The following is a 15993-nucleotide window of genomic DNA, read 5'->3' as shown; positions in this document are numbered from 1 at the left end:
TTTGATTGGAGATGAATGAGCTCCAAGATCTTTATTGCCTTTTTACTACTCAACGATATAATTCACTTCAACTGTGGTGAAGCCAAAGACTTGTTCCCTACATTGTGGAAAATTCAGTTTTTTAAAGCTAAAAGTGGTTGTATATCCTTTGCCTCCTCCTTCATCATCATGTATTGGTTTTACTTGTCCACTGGTGCAACACCTCAGCTCTTCTCAGACTTCAATGCAGCAGCTTACATTTTGGAGACAAATGCGCTGCAGTCTCAGAGATCTGCCTCCGCCGCCAGCGGCGCCATCTGCATGTACCCTTGAAATATGGCGAATCCTGAAGTTACCACCGCAGTAAATCAGAAATCGGTTTGGTCTTATCTGCCGCACCGCAGAGCGTGTTGCTATTTCAGCTTCAGCCGACTGTCCCAACTTGAAGAAGTGTAGTCGTGGTCATGTTTCCATCTTAGCCCTTACCCGAGGCATTGAGAATGGTGTTGTTGGGGAAAATCTGATATCTTCACAAATTACACAAATATGTATATATGCTGGAATCTCCAAGTTGTATTATTAACTATTCTTCCCCCTTACCAAACCTACTATTCAGAACTCATTTGAAGCAAGGGACTACGTATATATGTTTTGGAGGAGAGGGGGATGTTGCTTTGTTATATATATATATAAAAATCTGGCTTTTACGCCCCATCAGCGAAGAACACAATGCTTATTAAAAAAGCAATTACAGCTTAATTATCTAAATCTCCAAAGAAAAGCTCTTATTCTAAAACTGCAACAAGAAATTAAAAAACTAACACGAAATGGCGTAAATCTCAGACCCAAAATTGCCTCCATTGCACGTGTCTATAAAACTCACTGCATAAGAAACAAAGTTACAATTGACACGGAAATGGATCGTTATGATAATTGGTTCGAGTGTGATGAGCAACCCCGTGTCACATGGCCTCGTACAATATTGATCCCATCGGTTACTCATGTCCCACTTAATCACAGGCCTCACCAGTGTCATGTCAGATTTGTTTTCACATTAAAAACACCAAAAAGATCATTACATTTCGGCCTGACTTAACTCGTCCAACAATAGGTTATTCCACTGTGCAACGCTCTTTCTGACCACTCATTTTGTAAACGACTCCTTCGGGTGGGGGAAAAAGAGCAATTTGGAGCACCTCTTTGCATGGTGGCTAGGCACATTTTTGACTGAACATAGTACACCAAAGAGAGTACTGGGGGGGGCTGGGGAAATAAAAGTAGGGACAGTCAAATACAAACAGGGATATTTCTTCAGAGAAGAAGAACAGGTGAGACCAAGATCACACCAAGCAACAACATCCTAGGAATACCAGTACAGTTGTACCAAAAACAGATAAGATCTTAGTTTCCCTAAACACACCCACACACACACAGCCCGCTGGAACAGGTATATTTCCATGCCGCTGCACTGGAAACAGTGCACTGAACCGAGACCCACAACAGCAAAATACATAATGAACCATGGCTTGTAAACTGTTCCACCCCAATCACGGCGCCGTGGCAATGTAATAGGTTTTAGTGGCGTGTTGATCAAAAGCAATTAGTAATGCTGACGGGGAAATGTTTCACAGGGCCGATGACTGGAAAACATCCAGATGAAAACTATGCCCTGTAGAGCCCTTGAGCAAGGCATCTACTGCCCAAAAGATCCACTGGAGATGATGCTCAAAGTCAATACTATAGGAGTGCAGTGGCAGTACTGAGCAGCATCGCTATGAGTGGTGTGTGGGTGTGTGTACAACCCTCCCTGAGTGCCGTTGGTTTGCCAAGTTGGATTAAAGGCCTCCATGATTAAACGTAATGTAATATAGGGAGTGAAGCATCAGAAGACCATTGGAACTGTGGATCAAGTGACATGACAGGGAGCTTTTAAAACAGTCCCTCACGGATCACACCTCATTTAGGATTCAACATTTGATCAACAGTTCTCTGCGTCTTCACTGGAACAGTGACTTTAGACAACAATTGAACGTTTTCAGGCAGACTGAGTCACAACCGTTCAGACCTCATCCCAGACCCTCACATGCACTTCTCGTGTGCGGTGAACCACAAGAGCCAGACTGAATGTCTAACGCCATATTGGTTGTTTTCTTTGTTGCATTGCAGTGCAACTTCAACACATTAGTTTAAGCGACTCTTTATCGAGTTTGGTAGTCAACGTTAGTTGGTTGTACGAGAACAAAAGGTTAAACTGAGCCGCCGTCGTTGAGTGCATGTTGTCCGACGAGCGTTGCATTGCCCTGTTTTTGAATGGGCTTCTGCCTGCGACCGGAGGATTAGTGAGCCAACTCAACGCGAGCCATGACGAGCTGGAGGGACCGTGTTCTTGCTGTGGCCCGGTAGCCCTTCACACACACACACATGCGCACACACACACGCACACACATTCACTACACACTCATGCCTGCCGTCTAACGTCCACTGTCTGGCCACCGAACACCGGCCACAACTCTACGTAACGTTTTCTAGCAGACTAACGTGAAAGAAGGCAAGCCGCTCCCCGCGAGCATGTCGCACGCACGTGCCCAGTTAAAGCAGAAAGTACCTGTGTAGCTGAGGTCGAGCTGTCCGTTGGCCGGTGGGATGAGCTTAGCTTTCACTGTCTCCGTCTGGCGCTCCGCCGCTGTTCAATTCGCTCCTCATCCCAGCGTAGACGGCACTCTCATACGTCAGGAAGAAATAATTTGACTATTTGTCAAGGTCTCTCTTTTTCTCCAGGCTGAAGAAAACGCGCCAGCGGTTGTATTCACAGTTAGGTTGACCCTAAACCCAAAAAAGGCTCCCCCGGGACCACAAGGCTCGCGGGAAGCGTTCAGTCAGTTGCTGTCCTGTTCTGGGAGAAAGAAAATACTCCTGTGGTCTTCCATGAATCCCCTTTCTCTTCGTCACCTAAGCAGACTAAATTCGCCTTTCGCTGGAGTTACGTGGCGCTATTTCCAGGCTAAAACTTGTCAAGCGGCTCGTCCTCCGTGAGCAACTCAACCGAGAAGCACACCGCGGAGTGGATACTGACTGGAGCCAGAGCGGCGCTATCTCTATGCAGCGTTCACGGGCCGTCGTAAACATCGTAAACGAAGAAGCACGACTGAGGAAATCGGACAATGTGCGGTCGTTATGCAGACGCGAGGGCTTTGGGATCTGTCTGGCTGTCTGCAAAATTAAAATGGTTATAGACAAATTGTTATCGCACAAGGAGTTCATTTTACATCTCTCAGATAGCCCAGCTGAAGAGCATTTGTTCTCCCATGCATGCAACAATATACGCTATTTTAGGATAATTCAACACCTACAAATAGGACACAGTCACATTGTACTTCTTTGAACGAGGGTCCGTTATACCAACTAAAGCCAAGATAAGCGAACCGGCTTTTAGTTCTGAAATATCCAAACAACTCTGGCTGGATGACGAGTCTGATGCCAGCTCGTACGTCTTGACTAGCAACGGATTTACGTGTTGCCTCTGAACGCATCTTTAAAATGATCTTTTATTTGAATTCAGTCTTTCGGGGTGAAAGCTACTCGGCATGAGACATGAGGCGACTCTTCTTTTGGTGGAGTGACGGTCAACAATGAGCAGATAGAGCAAAGAAAGAAAGAAACCACTTGTACTCTTCGTTGTGACGTGTTACACATGGAGTATATACTGTCCTACAGTGCCACTCTAGTGTCGGGAAGACCGACATCTCCAGAACTAGACACATCACACCAATACACTCTAAATGCAGACTTTACTACCACGAAAAGTAATAGGAAAAAATACAAATTCTTGGTTGTAGGGGGGAAAGTCCCTCTGAGATGTCAGAGATACCCAAAAAGCTGAATATGTATTTTATTTTTTTAAGAATTAAGCTCTTCTTTTTCTTCCAAACAAAAAGCAGGACCTGTACCTTACTTTATCATTTACATTATCTTTTGATTTACACTCTTACACAATATTGTACTTTTTTAGTTCATGACATTTATTTGACAGCTTTAGTTACTTTGCAGATTCGGATTGACAATAAAAAAGAATATAAATTAATTGTTAAATGATGATATAGTGTTCATGATTTCGCTAACCAGAAGTGTAAAGGGTAATTAAAATGACATTTAGTAGCTGCAACATTGGGACGTATGCATTATTGCATCACTAATTATAACCCAGTAATAAATCATATATTATTTGAAATGGGCCATTCTGCGTCATAAGTACTTTTACTTTTAGTACTTTGATGCTGATACTTTTGTACTTTCACTAAATACGTTTTTCAATGCAGGACTCTTTTTTTTTTTTACACTTGAGCAAAACATCTGAGTACTTCTTCCACCACTGTTGTTACTAGAGTTCAGCCCCTCTGTCCACTGGGAAGTCTTTTATTAAACCAGCAGCACTTAAAAGAAGCTGGAAATGAGCCAAGGCTGTGTCACAGACAGAAAATGGCCCGAGGCATCGAGGTAAATCTACAACAGCGGTGCCTGAAATAATAAAAATGCATATGTCGCAAGGCCCAAACACCCTGAAACAAGCCATTCATGCAACAATAGGCTCATACACATCCCTCAGGAGAAGGTTGCAGGAGAAGGAGCTGAATGAGAGTCTAAGGAAGTGAGGAGGAAATCAAAACCTCTGAGGTCACCCAATCTGGTCTCCTCTCTCCCTTTCTCACCCTCTCTCTGTCTCCCTCTCTCGCCCTCACTCCCTCTCCCTCTCTCTCTCTCTCTGACAGACTATAGCAGGCCTCTTTTAGCTCCTTTCCATCGTGCTTCGGCTCCACTGACAGACTGCTGCCACAGCCAAGGGCCGTGCTGTCAGTGCCGTCGGCCAGAGGGGAAACGTCCAGCTGTGGAACGACAGCGGTCAAATACCGGCAGCTGATGGATTCCTGCATCTGTGTGCTCGACCTCGGCCTCTCGCATAAGATGCACGATCGACAAAAAAACCCCACCTGGAATCGATAACAAGCTCACTCGCGGTTTCACTCTTTTCAAATGATCCCACAGTCACATTCAAACACAACACAATGCACACACGCACACACACAGTGCACGTGTGTGCAGTGTGTACATTCTGTCAGTCACATGTCTCATGTGTAAAGCACAACATTCCCTCAGTTACAGGAAGACGGACAGAATGTTATTCAGAGAGGGGAACATGGTTCTTGACTTTCATAAATATAATGAAGCAAGGTCAAATCAAATGATCTCTGTCTCAAGCACTTGGCTCGGAAAACCATTTATATTCTATTTGTTTCATCTTAATATGAGCCTGATGGATTTGCACCACACTTTTTAAGTGGGCCTTTTAGGCCATGAACAGAAACCTATATTTGTTGCCTGTTTGAACCTAATTACAGATGTACACATCACATCTTCGTACTTATAGGCCATGTATTCAACGTTGAAGGCTTTGAATTCATTTGAATGAACTTTGAGATCATCTCAGAGCGTTGGATGTCGAACGTTTAACGCTTTAGTCGCGTTGTGAATTAATCAGGATAGAAAATGAATCTCTGGTTTTTTGGTTTTCTTGCTGTGTAACTGGTTGCTGATGCTGGCATAGAAGCAGGTCCTCGGCCACTCGCTGGATCCTCGTCTCCATGGGCTCTTCAGTAAGACAAGTCTATCGCCGCTGTAAGGGATCCTGTTAGTGCGAGCCCAAACTCCACTGGGAGACCCAGCGGTGGGGACAGAGGAAGAGTTGCCCCAGACCCTCATCACATTGAAGGCATTCTGTAGAGTCCATCTACTCCCTCTAATCATGTGTTGTCATCTCCATTGAATGTGTTGTAACTCTGTAATGTTTCCTTCTGTACACGTGACATCTCGTGCTTCTGTCCATCGGGGAGAGGTCCTCCTCTGTTCCTCTCCTGAAGATTTCTTCCCTTTTTTCCCTGTGAAAGGGTTTTTTCTATTTCTTGGAAGTTTTTCCTGATTCCTGTCTATGTCTACAGATTGTAAAGCCCTCTAAGGCAAATTTGTAATTTTGGGCAATATAAAATAAACTGAATTAAGGGATTCAATCAGGAGCATATTCTCATCTTTTTTCCTTTCTTTCCCTTCTGAGATACTAAGAGGAGGGCACACTCGTCACATCTACTCAGCTGGCTCCTTTGTGTATTTGTTGGTTTGTGCGTTACTGTGATTCTCTGTGCACAAGCTGCTCCTAACCAATTGGGGATTAATGAATATAGACGTATTGAATCTGGAGTTACCCTCTAAATAACGGTGATTAACAGCCTTTACAGCACCAATGACTTCCTTCTTGTTCCAGATGAGCTGGAGTTCATTTGATCCAAACCTGCCCTCTAGTGACAACCGTTGTTCCACGCAGGGAGAATAACTCTGCATGGACCTCTGTGGCTTTTTCCTTTCTTTTTCTTGTGGCATTTTATTGGGGCCAATCATGAGGCTTTTAAATTCACAATTCCAACAAATAACTTTAGGCAAATTTTATGAATTTAAAATGACAAAACTGAGAAATAACTGAGCCTGGGGCACAGACCATCGCCTCGTGGTTGTGGAAATGAGAATCAACAGAGAAATGATGCATTTTTCAGTTACTCCCTTTTAATTCAAAGTAAAACAGGAATATATAAAATGATTAAAATCCACATTTATAGACAGGGAGATCATATACGACATGAAAATAAACAAAAAGCGGAGGAGGATTGCATTTACATTGTGCATTTACACTGTACATGTCATCAGTCGTTCCCGTCTCACTTCACTCACTGGGTTAGTTGGGTTAGTGTGTGTCTGTACCAGCGCTGCTACAGTTACAATCACAGCCACGTCAGAGTGAAGCAGGCCAAGCAGGAAGTCAGCGTCACACTGGGTTCCCTCCACTCAGAGCCAATGGGGTTGTTCTTTTGGGATTATTGCAGGAAATAAGCTCTGTGGCCAACAGACGTGAATGCAGAAACCACAAGTAAAAAGCCATCGTCAGGCTCTGAGGGAACGAACCACCACCAGGTAATGGAGGACGAGTGTTCCAGTGAGGACCTCGAGGCTCCTCATTTGGAGGCTTGTGAGCAACCTCCTTTTCAAGACACAGAATAACACAAACATCTCTTTACCTTGTGTTATTAACCAGCCATCATTTCAGGCATCTAAACAAAAACACAAAAAACTAAAACACAAAACATTGAATTTGAGAGAAGGGAACCGGAAGTGCAACAAACAAAAAATGCAGACTCACTTCTGAAAAGGAAGAAGAAAAAAAGACACAAACTTCAAAACTCGCTTTGGGTTTCTTGAATGGTACTTCCTTCAACAGATTTCAGAGAAGTGATACTGTGTGCATGGAGGCCACAGCCAGCATGAAGGATGTCGGACATGATGCCGAATACATTCGCTACAACTTTGGGACTGGAAGAAAAACATGATCGGAATTATCCATACCCCAAGATCTGTATTTCACTTCATTTTCATTGTTGGATCAGTTTGTGTGCAGCACGAATCAGAAAGGTGGGTTTGTGTGCACATCTCTGTTTTCCATTGGCTAGTCGGCCCGGGCTGTGAGGAGATGTGGATCTGATAGTTAGTCTGGGTTAACCCGTAACTCTCTATATTAATGTTCAGACAGCATCTCTCCAAGGACTGTCGGGATCCTTCCACAGAAATGTGAAAAGTACATCAAGTTAACCTAAAGTATCATGCATAACCTCAACCTGAAAGAGGCCACAGAGCTGCCTGCTATCCACCAACAGAGGGACAGTGGTAATAACTGCTCGGTAAACGCACAGTTTGATATGTTCTCCAAGAAATCTGGATTTGGGCTGTAGAAAGCTGTTAACATAGAAGGCTTGAAATCCGGGTCGAGCTCAGACGTTAGAAATTGTGAAGTAAATTCTGCCAAAGGAAGAATCTTTGATGAAGGAAACCCTACGTGAAGCTCCAGGAAACTTATTCAGCATCCTATATTCTAGCAGGGTCAGGGGTCAGTCTGTCGACAGCGGACATGTCGCTTCAGCAGCATGCTAAAAGTTGACCTTCCTCTGCCGGTAAACGTATGGAGTAGAAAAAGGGTCTCAAACTTTAACATTGACACACAGTGATAGATTTATTTTGTGAAGACGCTGCAAAGCAAGAGCTGGTCTTGCAGGCCGGGGTGAAGTAGGAGAGGAGGGGCTTAGCTCCAGCATAGAGGAGGAATGGAACAGGATGTCAATCATCTGCTCTCACTAACCACGAGCATCCACAAACTAAACGGATTATGCTCGTTTAGATAACGTTAAAGCGTTCGGGACTCCATATGACCGAGGTGCATCTCGTTTTTCGCTTCAAAATCAAAGCCTTCTTGGCACCCATTTTCCATGTCATGAAAAGTGATGAGCGCAGTCTAAATGGTGGGGGGGGAGGGCGCAGTGTTGCACTGTCACGGTTTGGCAATAAACCCGGAGGCACAAAGCTAACTCGCCACACTGTGAGACACAACGGCTCCTTACGGGGACAGTTCTGCATCAACAACACATATTCGTCCTCTTACTCGTCGATCCACTTATCTTCTAGATGTTTTGGCGTGAGTCGCACGAGTCACCCCGGTCACTCAAGACAAACCACCGACCTTGTATTCTTGTTTTGGCCCTTTTAGCACCAGAAGCCGACGGCGGAAAACAATCTACATGGATAAATAGCGCTACAGGGTAAGAGGTGGAAAATATGCGTTGTTGATTTTTGAGGCGAGCCGTCCCTTCCAGAGGCGGGACTCGAGCACATCTCCGTAGCCCGTCACTAAACACAGGTGTAATACTGTCCGTGTTCTATGTGAAGCCACGATGAGATTGATAGTGCAAATAAGAGAGCAGAGAAGAAAGGTGCCACGTTCGTGGTCCAAAGATGAGGAACTTTGTTCAAAAATAAATACTCTACAGTCATGCCCGTTACTGGTGAGAGCCTCGGAATGTATGAAAATATTTTTTAAAGTCTTATACTTTTTTTTCTTTCTGTCGCTGCTCTTTTCTTGAGAACCAGATATGATTATTATTTATTTAAATTAGAAGCAAGTGAGAGGGGCATGGCAGTGGAGCTTAAATAAATGAATGTCACAGTCTTGAGGTGACAACAGAGATGGACTGTAAGTTCTATTATTAACACACGTTTTTAGAAACCTACCGCTTCTTCCAGCCGAGTAAGTAGTTAGAAGGAAAGGTTGTTCGGAATACACCTGTGGTGGCTTTCATACTATACACACACACACACACACACACACACACACACATTGGTCATCCAGTATTTGTACATTATATTTAAGTGCATCTATTGGGTAAAGTTTGCCCCACTGAACTGAATTGTATAATAAATGCCATACAACTTTAATTAAGGACTTCAAAGTATGATGATTTGCAATTCTGTGCACTTTGCAATCAGTCTCAATGTGGTAAACTCCACCCAGCTGGTACTTCAAGGTGATTAAAACAAACAGAATTACTTGCAACTACAGTCTGAGTCAGAATGTTTGTTCCCTTGACAGACACACAGTCATATTACAAAACACACACACAGCCACACAAACAGACGAACACACACATACACAGAGAGAGAGAGAGAGAGAGAGAGAGAGAAGTGGCCGACAGCTTCCGCATCGCATTTGCTCCGGCACTCAGTGCGCTGGGTGAGGTGCATGCTGGGATTTAGCTGTCTTCCTCTTCATTACTCTGGGTCTGGGGCTTTCCCGGATTGGAGGAGCCTTCGAAGCGCTGCGAGGCGATGATGGCCTGGTGAGACATACTCTTCCTCACAATGTCGCCTTTCCTCCACAACGTGATCTCCTGCAACACGACACAACACAAATTACATACAGGAGGAGACCGTCTCCATGGTGATGACTCACATCTAACCTGCTGGTGATTCTGACTAAAGGAATGTCATCACATGTGCTTAATTCATGGATTATTTGACAGAATTACTCACATGAGGAGCTAAATGACAACAAATTCACCTCCGATTGACCTTTTAGGTTTCTGCCACTGACAGATCGGGCCTCACTCACCAAGAGTTCTCAGGAGAAACGCACTGTGACACTCACCAATGCGTTCTGATTTACACACTCAAGCCCCCGAGCGTCTTCTTCCATTGTACAGTTGTATAGTATGGGATCAAATTACAAGAATATTTCATAATCTCTTACTATTGTGATCAGCTGCTAATATGGATCAAATTGCTTGGGACGTCATTTCTATACAAATGATGTTTCAGTAATTCACTTATGGTAAGCTAGTAGTTCGCTTAGTGTTGTTGTTTTTATATAATATATATACACACATACACACACATAACATGGAAAAAGAATATGTTCAAAACAATACAAACTTAACTTTAGCAGCTTATTTGCACGACTGATGTTACTGTATTTGTAAACAGCACAACATTGTTTTGGGTTTTAACCTTAATATAATTTAAAGCTATACTTTTTTTAACATACACATCTTCTCTTGAGCACAGAACAGCCTGATACTCGACAGATTTGGTGCACGAAATCGGGGTAAAAAAAAGAAGAAGAACTGATCAAATTCAAGCAGCAGAGGTTTCAGTCCCGTCCTACCTGCTGTTTGAAATAGCGCCTCTCCTCCTCGTCGATGAGGACCAGGTTGAGGTAGTACCGCACAGAGAACTTCTTGTTGATGTCCCTCATGGTGGGTGTCATCTCATAGCCCGCGAGGAACAGCCTGATGGGGATGGACTCTCCTGTGGCACAAGAAGGCAGACGAGTGTGGGACGGACGGACTCGCAGTGGAGCCACCGCTCACGAGCCGCCAGGGGCCTCGTCCTTACCTCTGACCGGCGCACCGTCCATGATCTCATACTTCGCTATGGTGTCGTTCTCGTGGTAGACGTTCGGCCCCGTGCCGGTCGTCTCCCGCTTGATGATGTCTATCTCCATGTGTTTGATTTTGATCCTCACCAGCAGGAAGTAAATCTTCCCCACGATCACATCTTTGAGGTGATACCTGCGAGGAGAAAAGAACAAAAACAGTGTCGTATGTCAAAACCAAACACGAAGAATGAACTTCGTGCACTTCGGATCGGAGAGAAGGAACCCATTCATACTTGGATTTATTGTACTCAAACTCGATGTGCAGACAGTCCTCGATCCCCACTTCCATCTTGATGGAGGAGTTGAGCTCGGGGTAGCTGCTGAGTGTGTGCACCACGATGTCCAGCTCTTTGCTGATGTCGTTCAGTCTCCGGCTGACTGTCGCCCTCAGAAAGTAGCTGGAGGACAAAAAAGGTCACATGGCTCTGAAACAAGAATACAGGGCTGTGTGAAGGGCTCCACAGTACGGGTCGGCCCGTTGGTGGCCATCAGTGGGAACCACTTTTTAGGGATGGCAGAAAAACATTCACCCCAAAATACATTTATTTGATGAAAATATCATTTGCAAATAGTGATATTTCAATATTACTTTTGCACTTTGCAGTCAGAACCAGTCAACACATGAAGACCATTTTTTCCAATGATATTAAGTAGTGTGACATAATTATTGTAGTTTCTATATTTGTATCAGCTGATTGCTATAATGTAAAACACACATTGGCAAAGTTTGACTGGGTGTGAAGAATTACTGTCCAGCAGGAGCAATATAACTAGGTTCTTCTAGAAGAATATGGAAAAAAATCTTGTTGCGTCTTAGAAGGATCTTAATTCTTACGTGAAAGAAAAAACAACCCGTTAAAGTTGAACCCTGTTGCGGTGGTGAAATTCCCACATAGAATACATTGGAAACAATCCATGCACAGCGGAGCTTACCGTAGTTTGACGTTCTGGCCGGTGTAAGACTCGTAGGGTTTCTCCACGTGCGTGAACTCAAAGTCAAACGTCTGGGACTGTGTGAGCTCACCTGGCCGAGCCAAGTCCTTCACCAGGGAGACAAACTCGTGGTGGTTCCCTCTGTCGTAGTACAGCTCTGTGGGAGACACGGCATCAGGCGGCTGCACTGGAGCACTTTCATACATGGTAATGAGGAGTTTGCGCACGCTTCGCAGTCGACTTGAACTGGCGACAGAGAAAAACTATTGTCGCAGTTACTTGAAGTGCTTATGGACTAACGACTGGCCATCAACGCGCATCCCTACAGCTCGAAACTGTCTGTCTACCGTATGAACTACGACAAAAGGCCACTATTTTGCCCGTGTACTCCTGATCCTACTTCTGCTTCTTCTTTACTTGGAGAGAAATGACAGTGGACAGAAAGAGGGAGGGTTTGCAAAATTTATGGAAAATGTCAAGATGCATTAATGCTCTCAGGGTGCGGAATGGACAAAGCGAGAGGAACTCCTGACTGCTGCTGCACACTCAGCTTAACTCGGCACACCGCACTGCAAAGAATGACCAAGGAAAAGTAAACTGAAGTGGATGTAGCTTTAAAAAGGGAAACAAGCTGCAGACGGACTGAATGACGGGTTTCCCTTCAGCGAGCGGACCCTGAAGCCGGCTTCACACACAGCAACCTTTGTGCAATCTAGTTGCAGATTAAAAATGTCTTAAGTCTTATTTCAACACAACAACAACAACAAAAATCAGGGTGTGCATTATCATTTCACTCCATCTTGACTAAAAGATATCAGCGTTCAACACTAACTTTAACAAAGTGGTTGCTCCCTGGCAGACCAGCATCCACTTTTGGTTGCCGAAACAAAAAATACGGTTGCCATTGTTATACACCATTGTGTCATGTCAGCCTCACAATAAAAAATACATTAAATACAAGAAGCTTTATGTAAACGTCAACAAAGGTAGTTCCCATCCTTAATGTCGAGCCTTGAAGTTGATAATTGTTCCATGGGAGTATTCAGATTACAGGAATACGACAATGTCAAGGCTCCGTTCTGCATTCAGATCATTGCATATAGAAAGGGAACATATATTTATATCCAAATGTACTTCCAGGAGCCTGTCAAACGGAGTACTACTCATTATGCAGCTGAACTATATCCTGGCAATGTTACATTGACGTATTTACATATTATTACTTGGTTATTATCAAACAGCATTTTTATGTAGCGGCTGTTCAGTTTAATCTGTAACAAACTACATTACTCCCAATATGTTTGGTCTGTAAGAGATTAAAGGGCAAAGTAACCATAGCTGTCAGATAAATGTCGTGAAGCAACAAATATAACAGTGTTATCGAACTAGGAGTGGGTAATCAAAACGCCACTTTGTTTATGTACGTGGTTTGCGTCATCTTTGTGTTGTAGTTTCACCTCGCCACTAGTTGCACTGTGTGCAAGTCAGCAACTCGTTACTATTGCAAGACAGTATGGCGGAGCAGCTTCACGGTTTAAATTTAAAAAAACACTCAATACGGGTCAAAGTTCAACGAGACCGCTAGCCAATGGCTGCTGTGTCAGCTGACGTTGCACCCACATCTGTCACGAGACCTGCCACTTCTCAAACCGACACTTGTTACGCCAGCGGGCCGGCGTGACGCCGGACTGGTTCACTAACACAGTGCGTGTGATCGGGAGCGCGCTCCGGCGCCTGTAGCTAGCTCCCCGACGTCTCCCCACAACACTGTGGCTACTTCTCTCCGGGGCTCCGCGTGAAAGCGGCGCAGGCCGCCGTCGCCGCCGCCGCTCACCTATCTGGCCGACGAACTCGATCTTGACGCCGTTGTGCTCGAGCCTCTTCCCCGGGTACTTGAGCGTCACGTTGACTTTCCCCGACACCGTCTCCCCGTCGTAGAAGAGAAAATACTTGTCCTTCCTGCCGTCTTCGCTTTTATGCTCCGCTTTCTTTCTCGTTTCGGCGTCATTCAGAACTACATCGATGTCCGCACTCTGACCAAAGCCAAAGAAGCTCATCGCTGCTGGTCAGTCGAGCTGTCACCGGGTCCGACTGCGAAGCGGCCCCCTCCGTTTCCGGTAAAACACTGGCGTTTCTGCTCGCTCGGCGGTGAGACGTCCAGCGCATAAACTGCTTCCCAGATTATTGAATATTTCGAGTTACAACCGGTCGACTGCGCATGCGCGGACATGTCACGTGATGGAAAGCTGTATTTACCAGACGAGTTTTTTGTCTTTGTGTTCTTTGTTTTCTTTTTTTTAAACTTCTGATATGAACTATATTTTCGGTGCTCTGGTAACACGATAATAAATTGTTGAATGCGGCGTTTGAAATACTCGTAACTTTTCTACGGTATGTCTGCACATATTTGGCGCAGTATCAACAGGCGGAAGAAACTCGGGCTGTCCAACAGCAGCTGTGTAATGGCAGCGCTGCGCCGCTAGAGGGCAGAGTTCTACAACAACAGGGGACGGATTCCCTTAGAGTCGCTCTTCAGTGAGGGCTTTTTACATCTCTGATGTTCTATGTCATTATTCAGTATTCTTACATTTTCATACCAAAATAAATCCTTCCCTATTATATAAGCACTGTGTTCTTATTTTATGTGTGTGTTCTTTATACGATAGAAAAGCAGTGCAGTATTTGCAACTCTCGGTGTTGACCAACAAAAAATAAGGTAAACAAAAGTAAAACATAGGCACCAAACATGCGGCTCGGAATTTGCTGCAGACTGAACTGGGTCTACGGGAACCGGTCTCTTTAGGTGTTTTTGAAAATAGATTAAAAGAGTTGGAGGTAGGTTCATCTGACTGTAGATGTTTTCTTCGACTGAGGTATGTGCACCTGTGTGAACTGGGTTATGATGACTTGAGTCTTAGTTTTGGTTTTATTATACTGTGATCTTTTTTTATATTGTCTGTCACTGTTTTATGTTATATTGTCTGAAACTTTGTGTAATGTGTTACTGCTGCTGTCGGACACTCTTGTAAAGGAGATTTTTAATCTCAATGAGGCATTTCCTGGTTAAATAAATCTAAAATATTTGTTTTTATAAAAATAAGATATACCATAACATTAGTCAGTCAAAGAAGTCCAAATCTCCTGGCCTTCATGTTTCACAAACATGCCAGAGTTCAACATGAATGTTTTTTTTCCTTTTCTTTTTTCACATGCATTAGTGACACAGAAATCTAATTGCCAAAAGTACATTTTTATTTCCCCCTATAAAAATAGTTTTATGTCTTAGTTGTTATCAAATAACAACAACAATTTATGTTAATTGTCATATTTCATCCACTTTGTGCAAAACATCTAGCAAGTGTCACAACTGCATCCTCTCTAACCCAACTAAATGCCCGTTTCCAGGGTTAATAAATTTCCCGCTTGCACTTCAGCTCAGAAACTCAAGCTGCGTTCCAAAATGCGTATACTTTTTATTTTTACTCTTAGTGCATGCTGCAGCTGCTCTCACAAGTTACGCTCTGTTGCTCGCAGTATGCATTCAACTGGGACATACTACTTCCTCATAACATCGGACCTTGACCTTTGACCCTCTTTGCTCATATACCTGCTGCGCGAAGGATTGTGGGTCGTAACACCCAGAAAAGCCCACTGTCTTGCATACTGTAAACATCCTGGTATGTTTGGCAAAATGTGGCATTTTATACTTTTTGTATTGGGAAATACCAACTCTTTTTTCTGCTGTACTAAATAGTGTGACTACTGGAGCGCACAGTGTGACATATATATGAACTATTGGGATCTATATGAACTATATGAAAGATGAAGTGCGCATTGGAAGAAACTGTGATTTTGTCACTTCAGCTCATTACAAGAATCCCGTGGGAGCAGATTCTCTTAACTGCATAATTAGTTCTGGTGACTTGTGAAAGAAGATTATAACGGTCCCATTTACCAACAGTTAATTTCCCCCCGGGGCTTTTTATCTTGTATGAACCAAGACGCAACAACGTTTTTTTTATAACAATGACTCACTTTTGAGACAGTGATGGAAAAGAAGAAGAAAAACAAATGTAGGCGTGTCCGTCAGCAGCCCACTGGAACATCTGAGTGTCGTGTGGGGACATTCTAACAACTCCTCTCCCCGCGTTCGGACAAATGACTGCAAACTTTTAACAAGCGAGGCCCGTCTAGCTTGAGAAGCAAATGTGGCTTGTGTGCGCTCC

General features: G+C 44.0%; 2 protein-coding genes across 4 annotated transcripts in view; both read right to left on the bottom strand.

Annotated features, from left to right (window-relative positions):
* The window catches only part of arhgap32b (Rho GTPase activating protein 32b), a 131806-nt gene extending 128797 nt beyond the window's left edge, over positions 1 to 3009 (bottom strand). For all 3 annotated transcript variants that reach the window (XM_056440562.1, XM_056440583.1, XM_056440572.1), the window contains exon 1: positions 2585 to 3009. The gene's annotated coding sequence lies outside the window, so the exon portion shown is untranslated. The remainder of the gene's footprint in view (positions 1 to 2584) is intronic.
* A 3554-nt stretch (positions 3010 to 6563) lies between these two features.
* LOC130191779 (vacuolar protein sorting-associated protein 26B-like) lies at positions 6564 to 14351 on the bottom strand. The gene is made up of 6 exons (XM_056411469.1): positions 13602 to 14351; positions 11768 to 11924; positions 11068 to 11232; positions 10792 to 10967; positions 10562 to 10704; positions 6564 to 9788 (listed from the first exon to the last, which is right to left on the bottom strand). The coding sequence occupies exons 1-6, from the start codon at positions 13822 to 13824 to the stop codon at positions 9651 to 9653; spliced, it is 1002 nt and encodes a 333-aa protein (XP_056267444.1). The 5' UTR covers positions 13825 to 14351; the 3' UTR covers positions 6564 to 9650.
* Between the last annotated feature and the right edge of the window lie 1642 nt (positions 14352 to 15993).

The sequence above is a fragment of the Pseudoliparis swirei genome, chromosome 3 (assembly GCF_029220125.1).
Source record: "Pseudoliparis swirei isolate HS2019 ecotype Mariana Trench chromosome 3, NWPU_hadal_v1, whole genome shotgun sequence".
Taxonomy (NCBI): Eukaryota; Metazoa; Chordata; class Actinopteri; order Perciformes; family Liparidae; genus Pseudoliparis; species Pseudoliparis swirei.
Note: the sequence above shows the minus strand (reverse complement) of the source record. Positions and strands in the feature narration are given on the sequence as shown.